This window comes from Sander vitreus, chromosome 18 (genome assembly GCF_031162955.1).
Source record: "Sander vitreus isolate 19-12246 chromosome 18, sanVit1, whole genome shotgun sequence".
In the NCBI taxonomy this organism is placed as follows: domain Eukaryota; kingdom Metazoa; phylum Chordata; class Actinopteri; order Perciformes; family Percidae; genus Sander; species Sander vitreus.
The window spans coordinates 1864999-1891868 of NC_135872.1; the positions used below are offsets into that span (position 1 = coordinate 1864999).

The 26870-nt window shown below is 44.5% G+C and overlaps 1 protein-coding gene across 1 annotated transcript in view; it reads left to right on the forward strand.

The window, feature by feature from the left end:
- Positions 1-26499, forward strand: part of nmbr (neuromedin B receptor) — a 50233-nt gene extending 23734 nt beyond the window's left edge. The window contains exons 2-5 of the mRNA XM_078275128.1: positions 5201-5342; positions 5931-6146; positions 22638-22876; positions 26276-26499. Of these exons, the coding sequence (XP_078131254.1) occupies positions 5201-5342; positions 5931-6146; positions 22638-22876; positions 26276-26429 (751 nt within the window). The 3' untranslated portion in view covers positions 26430-26499. The remainder of the gene's footprint in view (positions 1-5200; positions 5343-5930; positions 6147-22637; positions 22877-26275) is intronic.
- Positions 26500-26870: the final 371 nt, after the last annotated feature.

Here is a 26870-nt window from a genome sequence, read left to right on the forward strand (position 1 = left end):
CCTGAACACACCTCCCTGTAAGACCAGCACGCCCAGAATGCACCTGAACACACCTCCCTGTAAGACCAGCACGCCCAGAATGCACCTGAACACACCTCCCTGTAAGACCAGCACGCCCAGAATGCACCTGAACACACCTCCCTGTAAGACCAGCACGCCCAGAATGCACCTGAACACACCTCCCTGTAAGACCAGCACGCCCATGGGCCACAGATGGGCGCAGGTGCATTTGCTATTTAAACGACACGGGTGCTGGACGGTCTTAAACTAGCAAAGACACTTGCGTCGGGCTTTGCGTTGCAGGATAGGACCCTGAGAGCGGAAGGTAAGGGGCAAGGCTTTGTCCTGGGAATGTGCTTCAGTTGATCCAGAGTAGATTTTCTGTCAACAAACCAGCAAACCGAGCAGAAAACGCCGGTCCGCCGCCCCGCTGCTCCGCTGTTGCTGTGTCTAACTGTCCCTCCTCACTCGCCGTAGCTCCCGGAAAACGTCTCCCGATCTGCGTCGGGCCGCTCTTCTCCCAGCTAGTTGCAACACAGTTTACGGCGCCACTGATGCTAACAACAGTCGCCGTTTTGTTTTGTGCTAATCTAATGACCACCGGCAAACAGTTCAATGTCATTTCTATCCATTTTATTTCTATGGTAGAATCAGGGCGTTTTCACACCTGAAAGTCTGAACCAAGGTCCGGACCAAGGTTCAGGTTTTTGTTACATTGTCTACATTTGATCCGGTAAGTTTTGGTTTCACACTGCAGTTATGCAAGCACACTAAAGATCTATACGTGACAAAACTACGTCCTGCCGTCATCACATACGTGAGCTGCGTCTCCAGATACTTAGAATTGATTGGTTTGTAGACGGGCTTCCTCGTCCTTTCATATCCTCTCTCTGTGTTCAACTGACTGCTGCTCTCTCCTACTGACTGCTGCTCTCTCCTACTGACTGCTGCTCTCTCCTACTGACTGCTGCTCTCTCCTACTGACTGCTCTCTCCTACTGACTGCTCTCTCCTACTGACTGCTGATCTCTCCTACTGACTGCTGCTCTCTCCTACTGACTGCTGCTCTCTCCTACTGACTGCTCTCTCCCTACTGACTGCTGCTCTCTCCTACTGACTGCTGCTCTCTCCTACTGACTGCTGCTCTCCTCTACTGACTGCTGCTCTCTCCTACTGACTGCTGCTCTCTCCTACTGACTGCTGCTCTCTCCTACTGACTGCTACTCTCTCCTACTGACTGCTGCTCTCTCCTACTGACTGCTACTCTCTCCTACTGACTGCTACTCTCTCCTACTGACTGCTACTCTCTCCTACTGACTGCTGCTCTCTCCTACTGACTGCTACTCTCTCCTACTGACTGCTGCTCTCTCCTACTGACTGCTGCTCTCTCCTACTGACTGCTGCTCTCTCCTACTGACTGCTGCTCTCTCCTACTGACTGCTGCTCTCTCCTACTGACTGCTGCTCTCCTCTACTGACTGCTGCTCTCTCCTACTGACTGCTGCTCTCTCCTACTGACTGCTGCTCTCTCCTACTGACTGCTGCTCTCCTCTACTGACTGCTGCTCTCTCCTACTGACTGCTGCTCTCTCCTACTGACTGCTGCTCTCTCCTACTGACTGCTGCTCTCTCCTACTGACTGCTGCTCTCTCCTACTGACTGCTGCTCTCTCCTACTGACTGCTGCTCTCTCCTACTGACTGCTGCTCTCCTCTACTGACTGCTGCTCTCTCCTACTGACTGCTGCTCTCTCCTACTGACTGCTGCTCTCCTACTGACTGCTGCTCTCCTCTACTGACTGCTGCTCTCTCCTACTGACTGCTGCTCTCCTCTACTGACTGCTGCTCTCTCCTACTGACTGCTGCTCTCTCCTACTGACTCTCTCCTACTGACTGCTGCTCTCTCCTACTGACTGCTGCTCTCTCCTACTGACTCTCTCCTACTGACTGCTGCTCTCTCCTACTGACTGCTGCTCTCTCCTACTGACTGCTGCTCTCTCCTACTGACTGCTGCTCTCTCCTACTGACTGCTGCTCTCTCCTACTGACTGCTGCTCTCCCTCTACTGACTGCTGCTCTCTCCTACTGACTGCTGCTCTCTCCTACTGACTGCTGCTCTCTCCTACTGACTGCTGCTCTCTCCTACTGACTGCTGCTCTCTCCTACTGACTGCTGCTCTCCCTCTACTGACTGCTGCTCTCTCCTACTGACTGCTGCTCTCTCCTACTGACTGCTGCTCTCTCCTACTGACTGCTGCTCTCTCCTACTGACTGCTGCTCTCTCCTACTGACTGCTGCTCTCTCCTACTGACTGCTGCTCTCTCCTACTGACTGCTGCTCTCTCCTACTGACTGCTGCTCTCTCCTACTGACTGCTGCTCTCTCCTACTGACTGCTGCTCTCTCCTACTGACTGCTGCTCTCTCCTACTGACTGCTGCTCTCCCTACTGACTGCTGCTCTCTCCTACTGACTGCTGCTCTCTCCTACTGACTGCTGCTCTCTCTCTACTGACTGCTGCTCTCTCCTACTGACTGCTGCTCTCTCCTACTGACTGATCTCTCCTACTGACTGCTGATCTCTCCTACTGACTGCTGCTCTCCTCTACTGACTGCTGCTCTCTCCTACTGACTGCTCTCTCCTACTGACTGCTGATCTCCTCTACTGACTGCTGATCTCTCCTACTGACTGCTGCTCTCTCCTACTGACTGCTGCTCTCCTCTACTGACTGCTGCTCTCCTCTACTGACTGCTGCTCTCTCTCTACTGACTGCTGCTCTCTCCTACTGACTGCTGCTCTCTCCTACTGACTGCTGCTCTCCCCTGGGGGAGACACAGGAACTTTCTTTCCGGAGAATTTATTCAGAGACAAACTGAAACCTACACTGTACATTTATCACCACTTAACAAATAAACTGCTGATGGATTCTCAGCTCTGATAGGCGACAGCTGTCTGCTCTGAGCGCTGACACCGTCTCTCTCTCACGTAGCCTACACACTAAGCACCGAGCTATTCCTTAAAGGAGCTATTCCCCGGTCTCGTAACACAAGGAGAGCCTGCCAGAGCTTCTTGTATTTGGTCTGAAAGTCCAAACCGTCCAAAAAATGCTTTCACACTATAAACGAACCGGACCACCTCTTTTTATCGGACCAAAATGTGGTCTTTTGATCCGGACCGTGGTGCGGGGGAGGTTTCACACCTGTAATCTTGGTTCAGATCAAACTGAAAGGTCCGAAAGTACGGGCCAAATGAGATATGTGTGAAAACGTCAGATATGAATTGAACCTTAATATGAAATTAAAACGTTCTTCATAAAACAACCTAGATCGTAGAGTACCGCTCTGCTAAAAGCGTGTAAATGAAGGGAGAAAACATGTTTTCTGAATGCTCTTCAGGTTTCAAACTAACCTGTACCTTACTTAGATTTCCCTGGCTGAATCAGAGACTGTAAACCTCCTTTGGGACTTTCTCTCTTACACATCAGAGCAGACGGCTGTCACCACACTGTGTCCCTGTACAGCCGAATCACTGATCTCTGTCTAATGAGGTATTTAAAATGCAGCTCAGTGATTACTCAAGAAGAACAATTACGGTTAGAGTGACAGAGGGTCCCATTGTGTGTTTTCAGTCTTTGTCCGGCAGTCTGCAGCCACAGCGGTTTCTCATTAATTCACAAAGAGCCCGGAGCTACTAATGCTGTCAAAAGAAGAAAAGAACAAAAACAATATAATTATTAGATGATTTATATTTGGTTTCAGTCCAGAAAATCGGAAAGGGGTTGAAGTGTTCATTTCATAATGGTTTTTACTCTTTTAATTATGTAGCAGCCTTCTGAGGTCTAATTTAAACAGGTTTATTCAGAGCCATGTTGCAGTGTAGCCAAAACATTTCATCTGTGTGTGCGCGTGTGTGTGTGTGTGTGTGTGTGTGTGTGTGTGTGTGCGTGCATGCGTGCATGCGTGCGTGTGTGTGTGTGTGTGTGCGTGCATGCGTGCATGCGTGCATATGTGTGTGTGTGTGTGTGTGTGTGCGTGTATGCATGCTTATGTATGTGTGTATGTGTGTGTGTATGTGTGTGTGTGCGTGCATGCGTGCATATGTTTGTGTGTGTGTGTGCGTGTATGCGTGCTTATGTATGTGTATGTGTGTGTGTGTGTGCGTGCGTGCGTGCTTATGTGTGTGTGTATGTGCGTGCGTGCGTGCATATGTGTGTGTGTGTGTGCGTGCGTGCATATGTGTGTGTGTGTGTGTGCGTGCTTGGGTGCGTGCGTATGTATGTGTGTGTGTGTGTGTGTGTGTGTGTGTGTGTGTGTGTGTGTGTGTGTATGTGTGTGTGTGTGTGTGTGTGTGTGTGTGTGCGTGCTTGGGTGCGTGCGTATGTATGTGTGTGCGTGCATATGTGTGTGTGTGTGTGTGTGTGTGTGTGTGTGCGTGCGTGTGTGTGTGTGTGTGTGTGTGTGTGTGTGTGTGTGTGTGTGTGTGCGTGCGTGCTTGGGTGCATGCGTTTATGTATGTGTGTGTGTCTGTTTATGTATGTTATTATTATGTTAGTTTATAATGTCATGGACTGTCCCCTTTAATTAACTGCACAGTAAAAGGAGCAGCTTTAGATCATTTCCAGCTGTAGTCCCGGCCAGCTGACAATAGGCATCCTAAAATACAATGGTTAACAAATTAAAATAAGTGAAATTACATCTACAATGACATCAGGCAGCCACAGCAAACAGCACTAGACACATACAGTACATAGCAGCACACACACAGAAGCACAGCATTCAGATGATGTCACAAGGCATTACAGCAGTCCATACAGTAAAGACAACACAAACTGTTTATCTTGTTGCCAGATGTAGTGCATGTGTGTGATGTGATGTATATGTGTGTGTGTGTGTGTGTGTGTGTGTGTGTCTGTGTGTGCGTGTGTGCACGCGTGCATGCACAGAATAAGAAAGAATAAGAAGTAAGAAAGATGTTTTTGTGAAGTTGATTTTGAAGCATGCAGTCCCTCGGCGTCACATTGAGTTGTTTCTCCCGGGAGCTTCGGGGAGATGAAGGTCACAGATAAAAGATGATGAGGGTTCAATGTTGCTGCTGCACACCGCAGCAATGCACCATGGGACGTGACCTGTCAAGTCCATGAAAGTTAAATGAGTCTCTCAGTTTTCAGTGAAATTTTGTTGATGGATTGTTTGTCTCTCTGTCTCTGGCAGGTACAAGGCGATAGTAAACCCGATGGACATCCAGAAGTCCAGCGCTGTCTTCTGGACGTGTCTGAAGGCCGTTTCTATCTGGCTGCTGTCCATCCTGCTGGCAGTTCCTGAGGCCATTTTCTCCCAAGTTGTCAACATGCAGGTATAATACAGGCATTAAAAAGACAACAAATACTACTGTAGTACTACTAACTAAAACCACAGCAGCACGCAGAGAACTCTGTCAAACCCATGTCTTCTCTCGCAGTCACTGATGGAAGAAGAGACCACTCTCCGTGGTGTGTGTGTGTGTGTGTGTGTGTGTGTGTGTGTGTGTGTGTGTGTGTGTGTGTGTGTGTGTGTGTGTGTGTGTGTGTGTGTGTGTGTGTGTGTGTGTGTGTGTGTGTGTGTGTATGTATGTGTGTGTGTGTGTGTGTGTGTGTGTGTGTGTGTGTGTGAATGTGTGTGTGTGTGTGTGTGTGTGTGTGACACGTATATGGGTATGTTTGAATATGCTCTAGTAGTATATCTACATATGTATTTACTATATCTAGTAGTATATCTACATATATCTTTACTATAGCTAGTAGTATATCTACATATGTATTTACTATATCTAGTAGTATATCTACATCTGTATTTAATAAAGCATTAAAAGTAAAAAAGTACTCAGGAGTTGCCCTGCTCCAGTTAATTTGCTCCTCTCTTCCTCCCTACTCCCATCTCGTCTCCTTGTCTCCGCCACTCTCAGGGCCAGAGGGACAACACTAACGTCACCTTTGTGAACTGCGTGCCCTACCCATTGTCCAATCAGATGCATCCCAAGATTCACTCTGTGATGATCTTCCTGGTTTACTTCCTCATCCCTCTGACCATCATCTCGGTGTATTATTACCACATCGCCCGCACGCTCATCAAGAGCGCCCACGACATGCCGGGCGAGGTCAGCGAACACACCAAGAGACAGGTGAGCGGCGGATCAATAAATGAATAAATGAATGGACTAATGAATGAATACAACATGAGCTGACAGGAGTCTGCAGGTTTTCACTTCAACCAAAGATCCTCTAGAGCAGTGTTTTTGTTGCTTTTTGTCACTATTTTCGACCTGTTCTTGCCTTCCTTCCTTCCATCCTTCCTTCCTTCCTTCCTTTCTACCTTCCATCCTTCCTTCCTTCCTACCTTCCATCCTTCCTTCCTTCCTTCCTTTCTACCTTCCATCCTTCCTTCCTTCCTACCTTCAGTTCCTTCCTTCCATCCTTCCTTCCTTCCTACCTTCCTTCCTTCCTACCTTCCTTCCTTTCTACCTTCCATCCTTCCTTCCTTCCTTCCTTCCTACCTTCCTACCTTCCTTCCTTCCTTCCTTCCTTCCTTCCTTCCTTCCATCCTTCCTTCCTTCCTTCCTTCCTTCCTTCCTTCCTACCTTCCTACCTTCCTTCCTTCCTTCCTTCTACCTTCCATCCTTCCTTCCTTCCTTCCTACCTTCCTTCCTTCCTTCCTTCCTTCCTTTCTACCTTCCATCCTTCCTTCCTTCCTTCCTTCCTTCCTACCTTCCTTCCTACCTTCCTTCCTTCCTTCCATCCTTCCTTCTTTCCTACCTTCCTTCCTTCCTTCCTACCTTCCTTCCTTCCTTCCTTCCTACCTTCCTTCCTTCCTTCCATCCTTCCTTCCTTCCTTCCTTCCTTCCATCCTTCCTTCCTTCCTACCTTCCTTCCTTCCTTCCATCCTTCCTTTCCTTCCTTCCTACCTTCCTTCCTTCCTTCCTTCCTACCTTCCTTCCTGTGTTTTTTACGAAGTTGTTTTTGTTGTAGTTTTCTATGTTTTTGATCCTATTTTCTACCTATTCTTGCCTTCCTTCTTTCTACCGACATTTTCCAAGTTTATGATATCATGACTTCGCATAAACATACACGCCACTTTCCTAAAGCCAAGTGGCGTGTTATCTGTACGCATTTTGAGCTGTCCGCGTGTATGTCTACGCTGTATACAGCGGACGACAGTCTGCAACGTCACAGCGTAAACATACATGCCACTTTTTAAAGCCACGTGGCGTATTATCGCGAGGCTACGCGTTATCGCGAGGCTACGTGTTATCGTGAGGCTACGGTTGAGCTTAGGAAACATCACACGCGGGTAGGGTTTAGGAAAACAATAAACGTGGAAAGGAAACGTCACACGCGGGACCCGATCCCCGGTCTCCTGGGTGAACATCCTGTGTTTGACCCATCCTCCCTCCCGACCAACCTCCCTACGCGGATTTTCGCCCTTTCATACTACTCGCTACGGCGTAAATTCACGCGCAAACGCAAGGTAACGTAAGTCAATGGAGGCCAAATGGCGTTGATAAACATGCTAAAAAGCGATTATGAGTCTTGATAACATGCCAAAATGGCATACGAATTGGCATGTCATACATACGCCACTTCATGAGCTCAGTCTGCTGGTTTAGATATGAGGATGTAGGTCGTCTTAGAGGGTATCGGTATCGCCGTACCATTTGGAGAACTTGTTGTGTAGTTTAGGATTAGACATGGGCTGCATTTACATGAGTTTGAAGTAATTACATGCTAGTTCTCCTCCTTTCAGACTTGATTTTTAACTTTGAAAAGTGACTGCCCTGATATGTAATGAATCACAGAATAAATAAATAAATAGATAAAGTGAAGTGATTTCTTACTCTTGCAAGAGATAGTCTGGAAGTTTTTTGTTTAACAGGGATGGACTCGGCGCGAAGCTTTTTGCACCCACACCTCTCTCTCCAGCGGCTTCAGAGGCCTTCGTAAATATTTCAGCCATGAATAAAGGGGAGGTTTAGTGGAGGACTGTGTCAGCTGGAGAGAGTAATCACTTTACACCAGCCTGATCCTCACAGATGGAGGAGAGGAGGGAATTATTTAAGAGCAAACAGCAGCCGGTGAGATCATGTGAGATGAGTATATCTGCTGTGTCTGCGGGGATTCCCACCATAAAAAAAACCATCGTTGATGATGAAGTTTAACGTACAGCTCCACAGAGTCGTGTCACACTTACCGAACTGCTGCACAGTTTCTCCTTTTAACTGAAAACACAGTTTGTTTTCACAAATTATTCACGGTGTTTTTGATTTTCTGTTCTTTTTGTTATATGACTTTGAAGCAACATTCAAAGAAGCTTCCTGCAGTTTTCCTCACAGTTTTATGTAGACTTTTTTCAGCACACATACACACACACACACACACGCAGATATGTGCACATGTACACACGCACACACACACACACGCACATATTAACACTGTGTGTTCATACACTGTATCATAATCCGGACGAGCCCCCAAATATGTTACCTCATTTGTAAGATGCTTCTATTGTCATTGCATTTACATACAATGAGATTCAGGTGCACTACCTGAGAGGGTTCTCAAAAATATCCTTTAAACATACATTAAATATACCTATTCAAAACATCTCACATTCCCAATGTCCACATAAGCATGCTAAACGGTTAAAAGAGTAAAAAGTTGTGTATAGCATCATTTATAATAACAAATAGAATCTTACAGTAGTACAGATTAGAGCCCGACCGATAAAGTCTTATGAAATCAGTCACACATCAACACATTCTCATTCCCATTGCGTCTGGTTCCTTTGGCGTTTGTTATTGACGTAAAAAGTCTCCTTTAGCGTCATATTTAGACAGATATTTGATATGACGTAGTATATACGCATACGTATATGACGTAGATATTTAGGTGCTTGGTCGGGACTCTTGGCGCCACTTTTTGGAAGCTCTGGGTCACGTCAGACGCTCAACTGACATTCAGCACAAGAACGGGACAGTTAGGGTTTATTATGGAACCCACGCAACTTTCAGGCAAGGCCCGCCCTTCAATAGCATTACTAACACATGCTACTGTTGGCCAGGCATCCATGCTTACGCAAGGTAACGTAAACCGATTTGTTCAGGTCCTATCCCTTGACCAGTCGGGCTATCCTAACCTTGCCTAGAAGTTACGTGGGATCCATAATAACGCTTCAGTGACACGTGACACCCCGCTCTCTTGGGTGAAAGTCCTGTGTTGTTTGACATATCCACCACCCCAACCTGCCTCCTTACACGCACTTTCAGTTTTTTCATACTACTCTACTGTTGTCTCTCTTAATACTATGTCATCTTACAGCGCCGTGGTGGAGCTGCTGCTCTACCCGGTGCGTTCCATGCCGACACTAAAGGGGGATTCATGCGTTGGTATCTGACGCTGAGAGACACTGACCAAGCATCGATATTTTTTTTAAAGGGGCGCTATGCAGTTTTGGCCATTTCTTCACTGTTTTCTCACTTTTTTCTGGCAGGTTTCTCTATAGAGCTCCCCCTACAGGTTACTCTGTAGAGCTCCCCAGGTTTTCTCTGAGCCCCCCACGGGTTTCTCTAGGGCTCCCCACGGGTTTCTCTAGCTCCCCACATTTCCCTACAGGGCTTCTCTCTATAGAGCTCCCCCTACGGGTTTCTCTGTAGAGCTCCCCCTACAGGTTTCTCTATAGAGCTCCCCCTACAGGTTACTCTGTAGAGCTCCCCCTACAGGTTTCTCTATAGAGCCCCCCCCTACAGGTTTCTCTATAGAGCTCCCCCTACGGGTTTCTCTGTAGTGCTCCCCCTACAGGTTTCTCTATAGAGCTCCCCCTACAGGTTACTCTGTAGAGCTCCCCCTACAGGTTTCTCTATAGAGCCCCCCCTACAGGTTTCTCTATAGACCTCCCCTACAGGTTTCTCTATAGAGCTCCCCCTACAGGTTTCTCTGTAGACCCCCCTACAGGTTTCTCTATAGAGCCCCCCCCCTACAGGTTTCTCTATAGAGCCCCCCACAGGTTTCTATGACTCCCCTACAGGTTTCTCTATAGAGCACAGCTCTATAGCTCTATAGAGCCCCCCACAGGTTTCTCTATAGAGCCCCCCCACAGGTTTCTCTATAGAGCCCCCCCCCTACAGGTTTCTCTATAGAGCCCCCCTACAGCTCCTATGTTTACTCGTGTCTGACTCCTCTCTCGGTCAGTCTACCGTTTCCTCTTTCTCTGTTCCTCTGACAATGCTTTCCTAGCTTTCTGCTTCTTTTTTGCCAGCTCAGCCATGACGATAGTGTGAAATTCTCCATCTCTACCTTGTTAGCTGGTTCCTGAATGGGTGTATGTGTGCAGTGCCGTGAAGCAATGTGTTACATCGCAAGACCTGATATCACGCCATACTTTCTGATGCTCACCGCCGGCCGAAAGTTGCAAGGGTTGTTTTTCCGCTCACAGGCGCTAAGGGGAAGTGAGACGACCACCATTCAACCCGAAAAAAGTCATATAACCATTCCAATGACTCCGAAGCTGTTCAGTTAAGCTACATTAAGCTTAAAAAAACTGCATAGTTCCCCTTTAAGAGCTGGGAGTGAGAATGGGTTGTAAAGAGCAGACACACACACACACACCTGCGACTGTTTCCATGGCTGCAAATGTATTCACGTCTGTGTAATTGAGTTTTTCCTCAGCTCAAAACCATCTCGAAGTTTCGGGCTGCCAGCTTCCATTAGAGACACGTTTGAGACAGATCGACACCTGCAGCGAGCAGTCAAGTTGTCATTTTCCCATAATGCTCCAAATGATGAAAAATTCAGAGCCAACATTTCCTCATTTGTGTTATCTTGTCGGGCTGCAGATGAAATATAAACACTGTTTAGCAGATAATAAAGTCTCCCAAACAAGCAGTATTCTACATCCGTCATCAGGCCGTTAAAAAGTATTCTGAATCATTTCCCTTTAACTTCTTATAGTTATATATTATATTGTCGTTTATCATAAATCAGTGCAATTGGTCACTGTTTCCATTCGTCTGTGGGATTTACAAATATTTCAACAGTGACGAGGCGATATCGTCTCTCTTTGTCTGAGGTAAATAGCTCCATTGAATGTTTTTAAATAACCCATTTTTTATTTATTCTCTTTTGTAAAAGCTAAATGTTTTTGTACAAATAAAGTCATGAATTGACAAAGTCCCCAAAAAGTCAAACTAAAGACACAATACGCCATTTTTCAAAGTCAAAAACCACCTATATGAGCGTTTTCTGATCGATGATGTGTGTGTGTGTGTGTGTGTGTGTGTGTGTGCGCGTGGGTGGGTGGGTGTGTGTGTGTGCGTGTGTGTGCGCGTGGGTGTGCGCGTGGGTGTGTGTGTGTGTGTGTGTGTGTGTGCGCATGTGTGTGTGTGTGTGTGTGTGTGTGTGTGTGTGTGTGTGTGTGTGTGTGTGTGTGTGTGTGTGTGTGTGTGTGTGTGTGTGTGTGTGTGTGTGTGTGTGTGTGTGTGTGTGTGTGTGTGTGTGTTTTCTTATCTCTGGGAACATAATGAATTAGCTCTGCTCTCAGATAGGATAGTGGGCGTTTGGTATTAATATGGCCGTCGGGAGTTAATGTACCATTTGGCTTCCAACCTCTACCGATGTGAAGATACGGCCCAAGAGTGAAGAAGCTTTTCCCCTTTTAAGAAAGCTCTGATAGCATCGCTCCCACACAACGAAGCACAGATTGGATTTAACCGTAATGAATGAGAAGACAAAGGGAGACACGGAGAGACATCATAGTAGGGATGAGATATTTAATATTGGAGAAGTTATTGGCTGGGCAGGGTACAGGACGATCTATTTCAGATATACAGATAGAAGTTGTGTGTCAATATTATTTGCAACTTTATTCTTTGTGAGCTGTATGCTTGACTGTGGACAATTTGTACACTTCATATTAGAAGTTTACCATTTCAGGCTGTTCTCATTCATATGTATTCCATGTATTTATTACTGTCGGCTCCACATTGACTACTGCTGTATAAGAGCGTGAAGATCCTTGTAGGGAGGAGGTCGGGGGGGATGTTTGGCTCCTGAAACACAGGGCTTTCAAGAGGGGAGCAGAGTTCATGTCCTGGAAGAAGTTAAGCAGAAAACACAAGACTTTCACCCAGGAAACAGGTGTTCATGTCCTGAAGAAGTTAAGGAGAAAACACAAGACTTTCACCAGGAAACAGGTGTTCATGTCCTGAAGAAGTTAAGGAGAAAACACAAGACTTTCACCAGGAAACAGGTGTTCATGTCCTGAAGAAGTTAAGGAGAAAACACAAGACTTTCACCAGGAAACAGGTGTTCATGTCTTGAAGAAGTTAAGGAGAAAACACAAGACTTTCACCAGGAAACAGGTGTTCATGTCCTGAAGAAGTTAAGGAGAAAACACAAGACTTTCACCCAGGAAACAGGTGTTCATGTCCTGAAGAAGTTAAGGAGAAAACACAAGACTTTCACCAGGAAACAGGTGTTCATGTCCTGAAGAAGTTAAGGAGAAAACACAAGACTTTCACCCAGGAAACAGGTGTTCATGTCCTGAAGAAGTTAAGGAGAAAACACAAGACTTTCACCAGGAAACAGGTGTTCATGTCTTGAAGAAGTTAAGGAGAAAACACAAGACTTTCACCAGGAAACAGGTGTTCATGTCCTGAAGAAGTTAAGGAGAAAACACAAGACTTTCACCAGGAAACAGGTGTTCATGTCCTGAAGAAGTTAAGGAGAAAACACAAGACTTTCACCCAGGAAACAGGTGTTCATGTCCTGAAGAAGTTAAGGAGAAAACACAAGACTTTAACCCAGGAAACAGGTGTTCATGTCCTGAAGAAGTTAAGGAGAAAACACAAGACTTTCACCAGGAAACAGGTGTTCATGTCCTGAAGAAATTAAGGAGAAAACACAAGACTTTCACCAGGAAACAGGTGTTCATGTCCTGAAGAAGTTAAGGAGAAAACACAAGACTTTCACCCAGGAAACAGGTGTTCATGTCCTGAAGAAGTTAAGGAGAAAACACAAGACTTTCACCCAGGAAACAGGTGTTCATGTCCTGGAAGAAGTTGGCTAAACCGTTACCTTTTCTGGTTTAGATATGAAGATGGAAAACGTTCCTGTGGGTCGTGTTAGGGTAGAAACAAACGAATGGTTTGGAGGACTTGTTGAGTGTAGTTTATACTCGAGATCTACCAAACAGAAACGGTGCTTTTCTACCTCTCTTTGGAACACTGTTGACTACTTTGAAGTATGAACGATTATGGAACAGACACAATTGAGATTGTTAATCTGCAGCAACAGTCGCACTAACCGACCATCAGAGTGTTTTTCACATCTCAGTGAGCATCTCTGATGATCCTCCTCCTTCTCTTAGCGTCAGCGGTTGAGTCACTGTTTGTTCTTCAGCGACTCTCCATTAACCCCAAGATTGTCGAGGTCAACCTCACTGCAGAGTGTCGCTTCAGACCTGCAGAGCCACACGGGGCTGCAGCAGAGAGTCACGTGGATGACTCTCCCTTCAGTATTTATGAGTTTTTAGGGTGACACCTTCAGCTAACGGGCTCCACACAGAATATCTGATCCATCACTACTACCACAACACGTCTATACCTTTACCTACTGCAGCTACCTCTACTGTCTTCTTGAGTCTGTTGGGGAAGTCCAAGGCAATATTTCTATTTATGTTCCTTGCTAAATGCGTGGCAAGCATGTACAGCTGTCTGTAATTTCAATGTTAGGTGGGTTCCTTTTATAAACCCTGAAGGTTTCATAAGAGATTTTTCCAAAAGGGAACATCCACTTTACAGGTTTAGCACCAAATGATCTCTTTAAGATAAGATAAAATAACACTTAGCCATGTAGGCACCGACATTTGTCTTGCAATTCAAGCTCCAAAAAAACAACAGCATGAAGAAAAAAACTCATCAGGCATCGTTAAAAACATGAGTAACTAGGAAATGCATTTCCTGCAGAAAATGCTTGTGAATGCTGAAAAGCTAAATTGCTAAAGCTAAACTAGATTGCTGGCTTTAATGCGTAAGAAGAAGGTAAAGCAGTGAGAATAGCTGAAAAAGTGGGAATGGTTTAAATTAGTATACATTTCAAGTGCTCATACTATGCTTTTTGGCTTTTTCCCTTTCCTTTATTATGTGATATATCTTTTTTGTGCATGTTATAGGTTTACAAAGTAAAAAAGCCCAAAGTCCCCCCCAAAGGGACTTACCATCTCCAACAGAAAACACTGTTCACAAACTGCTCCAAACAGCTCTATTGTAGTCCAGCCTTTACTTCAGAGACAAACGTGGTCACTTTGGAACATGTTATAATGCTCACCTAGCTGCTAGCATGGCATGCTAAATGTGGGCCTCACTCTACAGAAACCTGCGTTTGTTGCACAACACATGGGCATCAGGTTATATGCAAATACCCTTAAAAGATGAATTTAGGAAGATATGTAAAAAATAAAGATCCCTTAGACCTTAGAGGGTTACAATATTTATATTCACTTGTACATTTGTAGCAAGCATTGTGCAGCTGTCTTTATTTTATTGTTCCTTTTTCCTTTCTGTATGTTATACAAAGACAAAGACATAACACACACATGAAGTTGCATATATGCAAGGAAATACAGGTAGGGAAGTATATATTTATACCTCTGACACACACATTTTTCACACACATTCACATAATCCACCCTTCCAGATGAGTTGTGGCCTGAAGCTGCAGGCGTCTGAGAGGATCTTTGGAAAACCACCAAACTCTGCCGGACTGCTGGCAGCAAATCAGAGCAAACACAAATCAGCAGCAGCCAGACTGGAGAGCAGCGATGATCCCTGCTCAGCAATCAGCAGAGTTTGCTGTTGGTTAACTTTAAAAAGTCAGTCTAGGTGAGATGCCACCGGCTGCTGTTTCACTTAATGATGAGAGGCTGGTCTTCAGCTTACACTTTGAGCAGAATCTAAATAAGTAAACAAGTGTTCATTGTGAAAAGTAACTCCTACAAATGTAATCTTCGCTTGGTGGAAAATCCGGGTTAGACACAATAACATGAAGAAATAGGTCTGTTAATTTCCTTCATGGTTGATATTTGTTTGATTTCCAGGTAAAACATCGTAGTCCAACATGTGTAAAAAGAGGTTTACGTGTAGGGATGGGAAGCGTTTCTTTTGATTGATATTGACACCGTTTTCGAGACTGCTTAACGATCCTTTTCTATTATTTGGTGGAAAGACGAGACGACACATTCCTAATCTTAACAGAACTGTTATTGCAAAAACTGGGAGTCTGTGACTGATTTCTTCTGTCTCTCTGAGGTATTTTTGACAACTTATGGTCATATCTAACTATTCTGCCCTTCGGGTATTTCCTCTTCACTGCAGTATATACGATCTTTGTTTCATCTGCAATGACGGCCCAGCCTTCCATTGGTTGACAAGACCTAAACAAGATTATGATTGGTCAGAATGTTCTCCCAGAGTAACGTTATATGATATACAATTACCTTCAACTAAACATAGACAAGACAAAAGAGCTGGTCCTTTACACATCCACATCACAACCTGGACTGAACCATACCCACATCCATGGCTAACCAGTTGAACAGGTCAGCAGTTTTATATACCTGGGACTCATTATAGACAATAGACTCAACTTCAAGGAACATGTCATCCAGAAACGCGCACAACAAAGACTACATGTCATACGCAAACTGAAAGCCCTTTCTGTTGCCCCCCACCTCCTGCTCCTACTTTACGAAAGCATCATCCAACCCACCCAGCCAGCTGCACTTTGTCAACTTCTCTTCCAGTTCTCTTCAAAGTATGAAAAAGTCCCAAAACGACGTCTCAGATAATCCATGCAGAGTCCGATGTCAGAGACAGACAAGAAACCCGAGCAAGTACCGGAAAGCTTGCTAAAGATTCCTTTGTCTAGCTTCGCCTTATATCATCCAAAAGAGAGACCCTAATCCTGAGGAACGCTCCAATGATCACCTTCAAAACACACGTGTAAAACTTCAATTGGCTACTTTTGAGGCCACCTTTTTTGGGGGATTTTCCACTAGATGAAGTCATTTAGCTGTGTAGCAGCAACTGGAGGTGATCCGAGGAGAAAGGTCTTTCCTTATTTCAAGCAACATACATATCATCTCTTATCTAGTATCATATTTGTTGTACATTGTATAGTTCCCATAACTCAATTAAAACAGATTGTATCACATTTTGCCACAACAACTGCTCACCCTGTTTTTACACAATGCTAACTGCTAACTGCTAAGATGAATGTAGCGAAGTAACTAAAGTAACTAGTAACTAAAGCTGTAACAGATGAATGTAGCGAAGTAACTAAAGTAACTAGTAACTAAAGCTGTAACAGATGAATGTAGCGGAGTAACTAAAGTAACTAGTAATTAAAGTAACTAGTAACTAAAGCTGGAACAGATGAATGTAGAGGAGTAACTAAAGTATCTAGTAACTAAAGCTGGATCAGATGAATGTAGTGGAGTAACTAAAGTAACTAGTAACTAAAGTAACTAGTAACTAAAGCTGGAACAGATGAATGTAGTGGAGTAACTAAAGTAACTAGTAACTAAAGCTGGAACAGATGAATGTAGTGGAGTAGAAGTAGAAAGTAGCATGAAAAGAAACAGTACTGGAGTAAATGTACTTAGTTACATTGCAGCGCTGAACATGAAGAATAGGAAAGGAAGAATAGAAGTCTAAATGCCAAACGCCAAAAATGTTTAAGAAGCGACATCAACACACACACACACACACACACACACACACACACACTGAAATGTAGCGGAGTAGAAGTAGAAAGTAGCATGAAAAGAAAATACTCAAGTAAAGTACAAGTACCTCAACATTTGGACTTAAGTACAGTACCACCTCTGCAAATAGCAAAGTAAGAGAACATTTCCGGTCACTTCTTTCTGAGCTCTGGAAACTTCTGGAAACGACAGAAGGTCAGGAGGTCTGATGAGTTTGATGTCTGCGGTACACGGAGAAGCACTTTGAAAACCACTTCTGACATTTTTACGTGTTTGTGTCGAGTTGAATCCCTACGTGCCGAGACAGCTGACCTGTGCAAAGTGCGTATGACGGACATAATTGACCTTCTCCATATGTCTCTGAGAATCTGCGAGCATCCGCCTGACAAGGGCAAACTCCTCGCTCAACGTGTAATGCATTTGATGTTTAAACATGATCCATTTTCGTCCTACGTCCATCTCTTGCACTGTTTCCGTCCATTACATCATGAGACATTTGGAGGGAGCTTTTAGCATTCAGGTCCCAGTGGGAGTCAAACCTTTTTTCCTGTCAAGAATGATCACATTTTCCCACCAAAATAAGTGAGTGTTGAAATGATGATGGTGTAAAATGACTGCTCTTATCAGTTATTTGTTTTTGCTTTTGGCTATTCCTACATCATGGGTGACTCATTTTAAAGCTTCAGTGTAAAAAGGTGACGTCTAAAGTCTTTTGTAGCTCAGCATTTCAGCATTTCTTTTTATTTTATTTCTACCTGCATTATTTTAACCATTGTCATATGGGACATGTTTTGTCTACCCATCCATCCACTCCAACATCCTCCAGAAGAGGTTTTCCTCAAATATAAACCAGAGAAGGTAACGGTCGCTGTTAACGGTGTGAAACGGTCCCAGTTTGGTTAGGTTTAGTCACCAAAACTACTACGTTAAGTTGATTAAAAAGATGTTGGTTTGGGTTCAAATCAGACGTGACTTCACTTCCTGAAGGTTACCACGTGACGCAGAACGTGACGTAGCTCCGTTTGTTCCGTACAGTTAAAAATCTCTCGGTTTCCTTTCTTGTCAAATGGGACATGAACCCAAAGTCTCCTGTGTGAAAGTCCTGTGTTTGTTTGACCCCACCCCAACCTGCCTCCTTACCAGGACATGTGGTGCTCTTATACTTCCTCACCTTCCTGCTCCCATCAGAACCACTACAGCCACGGGCGCCTGGATAGTTTGTAGGCCCACATATATAGGTTTACTCCTCGACGCAGCGGCCCCAGGTTCGATTCCGACCTGCGGCCCTTTCCTGCATGTCATTCCCCCTCTCTCTCCCCTTTCATGTCTTCAGCTGTCCTATCAAAATAAAGGGTGAAAATGTCCAAAAACTAATCTTAACTACTAACTACTATGGCCACTAGAGGGCGCCGTCACTACAAACATAAAGATCAGTCGTAATTGCTGCTTGAACAAACGACTTATGGGAGCGTTTTTGGGGGGAGGACAGTCTCGTCTAGCTTTCCCTTCCAGAACTTTACATTTGCAGTGAAAAATAACGTCGGAAGATTGACCATTTTTTCAACAATAGGGCCTTGATTTTCAGGGGGAGGACAGTCTCTATAATGGACATGAATTGTATCTGATTAACAACACCAGGCTCTCATTTGTGCCAACTGCAGAGTCTCTCTTTCGCTGCATCTAATGTCGCTTAAATTGCCTCCTCGACTCCTCCACTTGCCTCCTTTCATCGCATCTCAGACCGTCCCAGCGAGGAGGCACGGGAGAGACGCGAGGAAATCACGGGAGGAGAGAGGAACCGAGGAAATGTGTTTTAGAGAGATGAGACGTACTTTCCTCTGACGCGTCACATGAATTAGTCAGCTGTTTGGGCGGAGTTAGCAACTCCTCCAGCTGCACGGCTTCAGGGAAAGCTGCTCTCTGTATCCTCGCCTACAGCGCCTCCGTGCTCGCTGCTCCGTGCTCGCTGCTCCGTGCTCGCTGCTCCCTGCTCGCTCCTCCGTGCTCGCTGCTCCGTGCTCGCTGCTCCGTGCTCGCTCCTCCGTGCTCGCTCCTCCCTGCTCGCTGCTCCGTGCTCGCTGCTCCCTGCTCGCTGCTTCCCTGCTCGCTGCTCCGTGCTCGCTGCTCCGTGCTCGCTCCTCCATGCTCGCTCCTCCATGCTCCCTCCTCAGGGCATAAATAAGAGCTTTGAGACGGCCACGGATTTAGAATGCAGAGGCCCCAGGGCACAACATCTTGGAGGCACCCCCCCTCCCAGAACTCATGGCCCACACTCACACAGCATCTTCATTTTTAGAAACAGTAAAAGGAAGCTGTGGGTTTTTCTTTAGTTTAAAACAAAACCACTTTCTCCAACTCCATTTCTTGTGATGTTAACTGTGACTCTATAAATATCTATAAAACAGAACAAAATGGAAATTATCACAGAACAAAATCAACAGAATGTATTGCAATAGATTAAAATCTCTGAAAATGCAGCCTAATAACATAACTAAGAATAAGTATAGTCATGTCTGTACAGTCTGTCAAAATCGAAGTAGCTTCCCACAATAGCACAACATCAACGCTAATCTCAACAGAAAACATCCAGTCTACTCATCCCTTCCACAGAGCCAACCGACACGAGTAAATCACACCGAAAACACAGACAAGAAAGAAACGTAGTGGTGACCACAATGTTATCTAAAGAGCTGACTTCGGAAAAACAGCTGATTGTTGAGCACCTCTTTTACTTTCTCTCACTGTCTCTCCCCTTCACGGAGAAATAGACCATCAACGATATAAATGAAAATAGGTTGAGTATAACTTATATATACGTATAGGCCTTTACAGATCACTCTCAGCGTGAAATGTAGTTCTCTCTAGGAGACGGCAAGGACAGGGAGCTGGGTACTAAGAGACGGAGAGGACAGGGAGCTGGGTACTAGGAGACGGAGAGGACAGGGAGCTGGGTACTAGGAGACGGAGAGGACAGGGAGCTGGGTACTAAGAGACGGAGAGGACAGGGAGCTGGGTGCTAGGAGACGGAGAGGACAGTGAGCTGGGTACTAGGAGACGGATGGGTACTAGGAGACGGCTGGGTACTAGGAGACGGAGAGGACAGTGAGCTGGGTACTAGGAGACGGAGAGGACAGGGAGCTGGGTACTAGGAGACGGAGAGGACAGTGAGCTGGGTACTAGGAGACGGAGAGGACAGTGAGCTGGGTAATAGGAGACGGAGAGGACAGTGAGCTGGGTACTAGGAGACGGAGAGGACAGTGAGCTGGGTACTAGGAGACGGAGAGGACAGTGAGCTGGGTACTAGGAGACGGCGAGGACACTCACACATCCACACCATCAGGAGTTATTTTTTGACAGCATCCTCTTCTTCGAAAGGCATGTCATCAAAATCACCACAACTGCCTTCTTCCACCTTAAAATCTGCATCAGTATCAGTATTATCTTATGATTTATACGTTTGTATATTTGCACACTTTACATGTCGAGAAAGAAGTATCACCTACTTCATTTATTTATAATTTTTTTATTACATTATCTGCAGAAATTATTATATATGGTGGTGACAAAGCCCGTATTAAATAAGTAGACCTAGTAGTAAGACCAATATACTGTAATAACATTCAAATAAAAAAAAACATAACATCTTGTGAATGGGTTCTAAAAATATGAAAAACAACAAAGCTAGCCTATACTGATTCTCTGCAGTGTACTGACGGAAAATATTATGTGAAATATGACGTGAAAGTACCCTCAACTAGAGAATGACTCCCACATATTATGCATTGATAAGCCTAGACCGCGTATCTGTTCATACAAATGAACAGTCTACATTAATACAACAACGTTACATGATTTTAAAAGCAGCATATCATACGGGGACGGAGCAGAGGTGCTGGGCTCTAGCTAAATCAGAAAAAATATTTATTTAGGTGGGACGGTGGACGCAGATCCGGAAGGCTTTGGCGCCGATCGGGGCATCTATATTATTCAGGGTTTTTAATAAGTGGAAAAAGTAGTAGATAGACCTACATTTTGAGGCTGTCAAACTGGTAACGTAGCTACGTTACTGCTGGATCTCCGCCGCCTTCAGCGCCTTCTGAAGCGTCTGCGGAGTCGGAGACCGTAGTGGGGGGGGCATTTAAACAGGTGTCTGTCACTCTAGCCGGGCTGTGGTTCTCTGTTGTGTCGTGCTGCTGATGCTCAGGGTGCTGATGTTGTTCTAATTGTTCATCTGAAACATAGAGTGTTAATATACAGTCTATGATCTGACTGTTTGTTTTGTCGTTGTCTACTCTCTCTTTCATACTATCCTCTACCGCCTCTCTTGCCGCTATCAACAGTTTCTGCGGTAACCTGACTCATAGTCATCAGACACAGCCGACACAGCCAAAAAACTGATCATGAAAAAAAAAGAAAAAAAAGGATGAGGCCACACAGTTAGTGGGGTCTTGGAGGCCCCCTAGAGGTCGGAGGCCCCCGGGCACCGGCCCAATCGGCCCGGTGGTAAATCCGGCCTTGCCATCACCGAGGAGGGACAGATAAGATAAGATAAGATATACTTTATTGTCCCAGAAGGGACATTAGTTTTGGACTCTGTCCGTTCCGCAGCTTTACAAAGACAACACAGAATACAGAAAATAAGCATCTCTCAACACATACTCTCATGCAACACAAAACATGCTCTCATATACATTAGACAGGTCCCTATATAGTAATGCTCTCATATACATTAGACAGGTCCCTATATAGTAATACTCTCATATACATTAGACAGGTCCCTATATAGTAATGCTCTCATATACATTAGACAGGTCCCTATATAGTAATGCTCTCATATACATTAGACAGGTCCCTATATAGTAATGCTCTCATATACATTAGACAGGTCCCTATATAGTAATACTCTCATATACATTAGACAGGTCCCTATATAGTAATACTCTCATATACATTAGACAGGTCCCTATATAGTCATGCTCTCATATACATTAGACAGGTCCCTATATAGTAATGCTCTCATATACATTAGACAGGTCCCTATATAGTAATACTCTCATATACATTAGACAGGTCCCTATATAGTAATGCTCTCATATACATTAGACAGGCATCTATATAGTAATGCTCTCATATACATTAGACAGGTCCCTATATAGTAATACTCTCATATACATTAGACAGGTCCCTATATAGTCATGCTCTCATATACATTAGACAGGTCCCTATATAGTAATACTCTCATATACATTAGACAGGTCCCTATATAGTAATACTCTCATATACATTAGACAGGTCCCTATATAGTAATACTCTCATATACATTAGACAGGTCCCTATATAGTAATGCTCTCATATACATTAGACAGGTCCCTATATAGTAATACTCTCATATACATTAGACAGGTCCCTATATAGTAATACTCTCATATACATTAGACAGGTATCTATATAGTAAGCACATTAACTCCTTTCAGTGGAATTGAACAACCCTGTACGTATTGCACAAAAAGACACAATACACTAACATATTGCATAACCCCAATAACCTACTTATTGCACAAATGACACATTTCCACATAACCTATGCAGTACACAATGACATATCAAACAATCCAACAGCCCATGTATTGCACCACTAACATATTGCATAACCCCAATAACCTACTTATTGCACGATGATATAGTGCACAACCCAGCCAGCCTACATGTTAGTGTAGGGACAGAACAACTTCCTGTTCAGCCGAGGAACGACGAGTCGAGGAGCTATCAAATAAGCGACATGAGATGCAGCCTTTATCTTTCATCCTTCCACTCCAGCTGATTTCTCACTGTTTCTTTTTTCATATCTCTGCTCCTCCAGATGGAGACGAGGAAGCGTCTGGCCAAGATCGTGTTGGTGTTCGTTGGCCTGTTTGCCCTCTGCTGGTTCCCCAACCATGTGCTCTACATGTACCGCTCCTTCCACTACCACCAGATGGATCTGTCGCTGGCTCACCTCATCATCACCCTGCTGGCCAGAGTCCTCAGCTTCTCCTCATCCTGTGTCAACCCCTTTGCCCTCTACCTGCTCAGCGAGAGCTTCCGCAGACACTTCAACAGGTTGGGTCTATTTTCAAACAACAGTTTCTTAAACTTAGGGATGCATCGAATCCAGATTTGTTGGGGTTCAGCTGTATACTGAATCCAGTGGTTCAGATTCTGCTGAATTCTCATCCCGTCCTCAGTCCATGAACACAGTCAACACATTAATGAAGTAAACAGTGACTGTCCTTCCTTTGCCGTACCTGAAGTTGCTGCATTCTGGCTGCTGTCTGCAGATTCCTTCATGCTCAGCTCGTATTCTTCCAGATGTTTCATACCAGATGCTGTAACAGCGGTGATGTTGTGTATTGTTTAGGGTCCTCGCCACCACCAGACTAATCAGCATTGCAGATTGAACATGTAGCTGGACTTGAATGGCCTTCTTTTGACTGAAAGTACTGCCAAACAACACTTTTTCTGCTCCCGAGTTCCATTTCCACTTCCTCTCAGCCTGCTGCATTGAAGCTCCACCTACGTAAACACCTTCCTGTAATCAACGGCGCCGTCATTACGTCGACCAGCGTAGCGCGGAGTGACAGCGTAGGGTTCAGCAGAAACCCAACCCCGTCAAAAAGCCCAATATTCAGCCGAATCCAAAGCCAAATCCTGGATTCGGTGCATCCCTACTTAAACTACATTGAATGACACTGACAATTTAATCAATTTCTACAAGGATAAGGCTGGTATTATTGTTTATTTTTCTTATTGCCAACTAAGCATGGGCCGGTTACCAGTTTCAAGGTATACCACTGTTTTGAAAAAGTCACCATTTCAAAACCATACCGTTCCTGCTGTATGAGCTTCTTCAAGGACACAAAGAGCAGTTTAGAAATCCCTCTCCCTGCCAGTCTGCAGTGTGTTTAAAAATAAAATACATTGTGTTCAATGGAAAACAGTTAAAAGAAGTGTGTTTGTAACACAACTGTGATGCACAGGAAACAAGCCGCGGCCTCCTGGGTGAAAGTCCTGAGTTTGTTTGACCCATCCACCAACTCGACATTCTGAATACATGGACTTTGTGGCTCTTTTTTCTGGACCACTTGCTCTGAGTGTCTAATATTGTCGCAGATGGGTTTACAGTTGAAAGCCTGTTGCATTTTATACAGACGCCCAAGGGTGCCTTGTGTGTCGGTATCAAACGGCAAGAGCCATGACAAAGCACCAGTATTTGACAGGCTGAAAAAAGACAAAACCAATGTGTTAGTCCATCTATGAATACTTTCTGACTTATTGTCTGTGCCTCTCAGCACAAGCCCATTAGTTCCTACTGAAGACGTAAATCTTTAAAGTATAGTTTGCCAAGTTAATTCAAAGCTCCTATTGAATTTCACCGTTGATGCAGACACATTCAGATCAGAAATTCTCAAACATCTCTTTTAATACTTTCAATATTTCTAGGTTATATGTGTTTGTCACTGAGCGGCTTCCACATTTTAGCACGCAGTTTGACTGGATGCTCAACATTGTATTGTTGGTCAGATTAACTGGTGTTACAACATAAAATAGATAATTGCTGCTTTGGGACAAACAAAACATATCCATTCATCCATCCATCCATCCGTCCGTCTATCTGTCCGTCCGTCCGTCTGTCCGCCGTCCATCCATCTATCCATCTAGCCATCTATCTATCCATCCATTCATCCATCCATCCATCCGTCCGTCTATCCGTCCGTCCGTCTGTCCGCCGTCCATCCATCTATCTATCCATCCATCCGTCCGTCCGTCCATCTATTCATCTATCTATCTATCCATCCATTCATCCATCCATCCGTCCGTCCGTCCGTCCATCCATCCATCCATCTATCCATCTATCTATCTATCTATCCATCCATCCGTCCGTCCGTCCATCTATCCATCTATCCATCCATCCATCTACCATAAAAAAGATGGAAAACATGCAGTGGGTGATCGCTTATTGATTGTATCTGTAAAATGCAAATAATAAGATATATTGGATCAAAACGCCTGCAGTCAGCGGAGGAAGGCTGCTGCTCCGTATTGGCAGGGTTTGATGATGTATTGATGTCTGTGTACAGACCATGCTAAATTGCAATTGTAGAGTAATCAAAACTTTCCAGAAGGCTGAACATTTGTAGAACTCAGATATGATTCAGGAAGAAAAAAAAAAATCAGACAGCGAGAACTTCCATTTTAACTGTAAATTGACTCCATAACCTTGTTGCAAGACGAAGCAATCACGGCTTCATCATTTTCTAAATCTCTTTCTGAGTGCTACTACTTCCACTAAGCATGATTATTCTACCATGGCAAGATGGAAAACTTCTTCCAAACTCTGCCACAATCCTCCTAAAACCTAGAGAATGGCTTTGTGCTTTTCATCATCTCAGAAGCAGCAGAGACTACGTAAAAGAAATAAGATGTGCCTTCAGGAAGCAATTATAATGGGGCTGTAGCAAGAAGCACGCAGCCTAATGCACCTGTTTTTGTAGTTACTTTTAATTATTCAAAAGAACGTTTAAACTTAACTATGTTTTAAATCCAAAGTGTGAGGATTTCCATAAAGTACAGACATGTTAAGCCTTCACCTTCTGTACCTAAGGAGCTAGTTAACCAAGACACATGGTTAACATCTTTTAAAGCTGCTGCAGTGCCGACTTTCCATGAGGGCAGCAATTGACGATTAGGGCTAGGTATCGCCAAAGATTTCCTGAACGGGTCCTGATTTGATTTGATTTCTCCATCCATCCATCCATCTTCGTCCACTTATCTGGGGTCGGGTCACGGGGGTAGCAGCTCCAGCAGGGGACCCCAAACTTCCCTTTCCCGAGCCACATTAACCAGCTCCGACTGGGGGATCCCGAGGCGTTCCCAGGCCAGATTGGAGATATAATCCCTCCACCTTGTCCAATTAAAACTAAGTAAACATTAATTATAGAAGACTTTATTCTCCCTATTTGTTGGATTGTGCATGTAGAAACATTTTACATGTGTGCTTGTCCTTTTGAGCTGAGCTAAAAGACTCTCCAGGTTACACAAGCAAGTATTATGAATTAATTAAATTAACCGATTGAAGGGGCGGCCCTTATTTACAACGACATCAAGTCAAATTACAGAGACAAACAACAACCCAGAGAAGAAGCGACATCATCTTAAGGACAATAGAAAGCTACCAACACTTACTAAATTGGAAGATTTATTTGATAAATAAATTGGCTGTAAAATTAGGATGTAAAAGAAAGTACAATTATATAACGCAGTTACAAGAAGTACAAGAAGTTTGGAGGTTTAAAACCAGATTTCTAAAATTACGACCGAAGCGGGAAATGTGCTTTAGTGTTGCTTTAAAACGCAGTTGGGACAAGCAAGTTATTTAGCAGTTTTGTATTTTTTTTTTAATTACAAAATAATCTTTGTTGTTGCTTGAAGTTTTGTGCACTCTTTCTTCTTCTTGCTCAGTCAGCTGCGATGTGGTCGAGGTCCCCGCCCCGAGCGCCAGGCCAGCTACCTGCATAGCACCTCCCACATCCGTCTCACCTCCATCAAGAAGCCTGCGCACAACGCCGCTCCGGCAGCCAATGGCAACTCCAACAGACAGGAAGTGGCTCTGTGAAGTGGGAGGCTGCATTATCTTCAGCTTCACCTCATCCTGGGACTTCTGCAAACATTATGACTCGTACAGCTCCGAGACCAGGAGAGGTATTTGTGTGGATGGATAGAGGAAACTGTACAGGCCTTGTTCCTGATGAATGATTGTACCAATTGCTCCTGTCACACTGGACGTCATCATCTACATCCTGAACTTGGCAACCAAACAAAAAGTGCCTCTTGGAAATACAAGTTCAGACATCAAAGGGGATGGCAAAATCCCAAACTAAAAATAGTTATTTTCTACAGCCACAATGTTTGCTAGGAGTATATACCTTAAAGTTAAAAAAAGTTAAATCTGCAAGGAAAGGTTTAACAAACAACAAGGATAAGAGGACAGTCTTGTTGACAGCATGGTTACCAAATTAGCATGTCTGCTGTGAAAGCTTGTTTTGCTGTTGCTGGA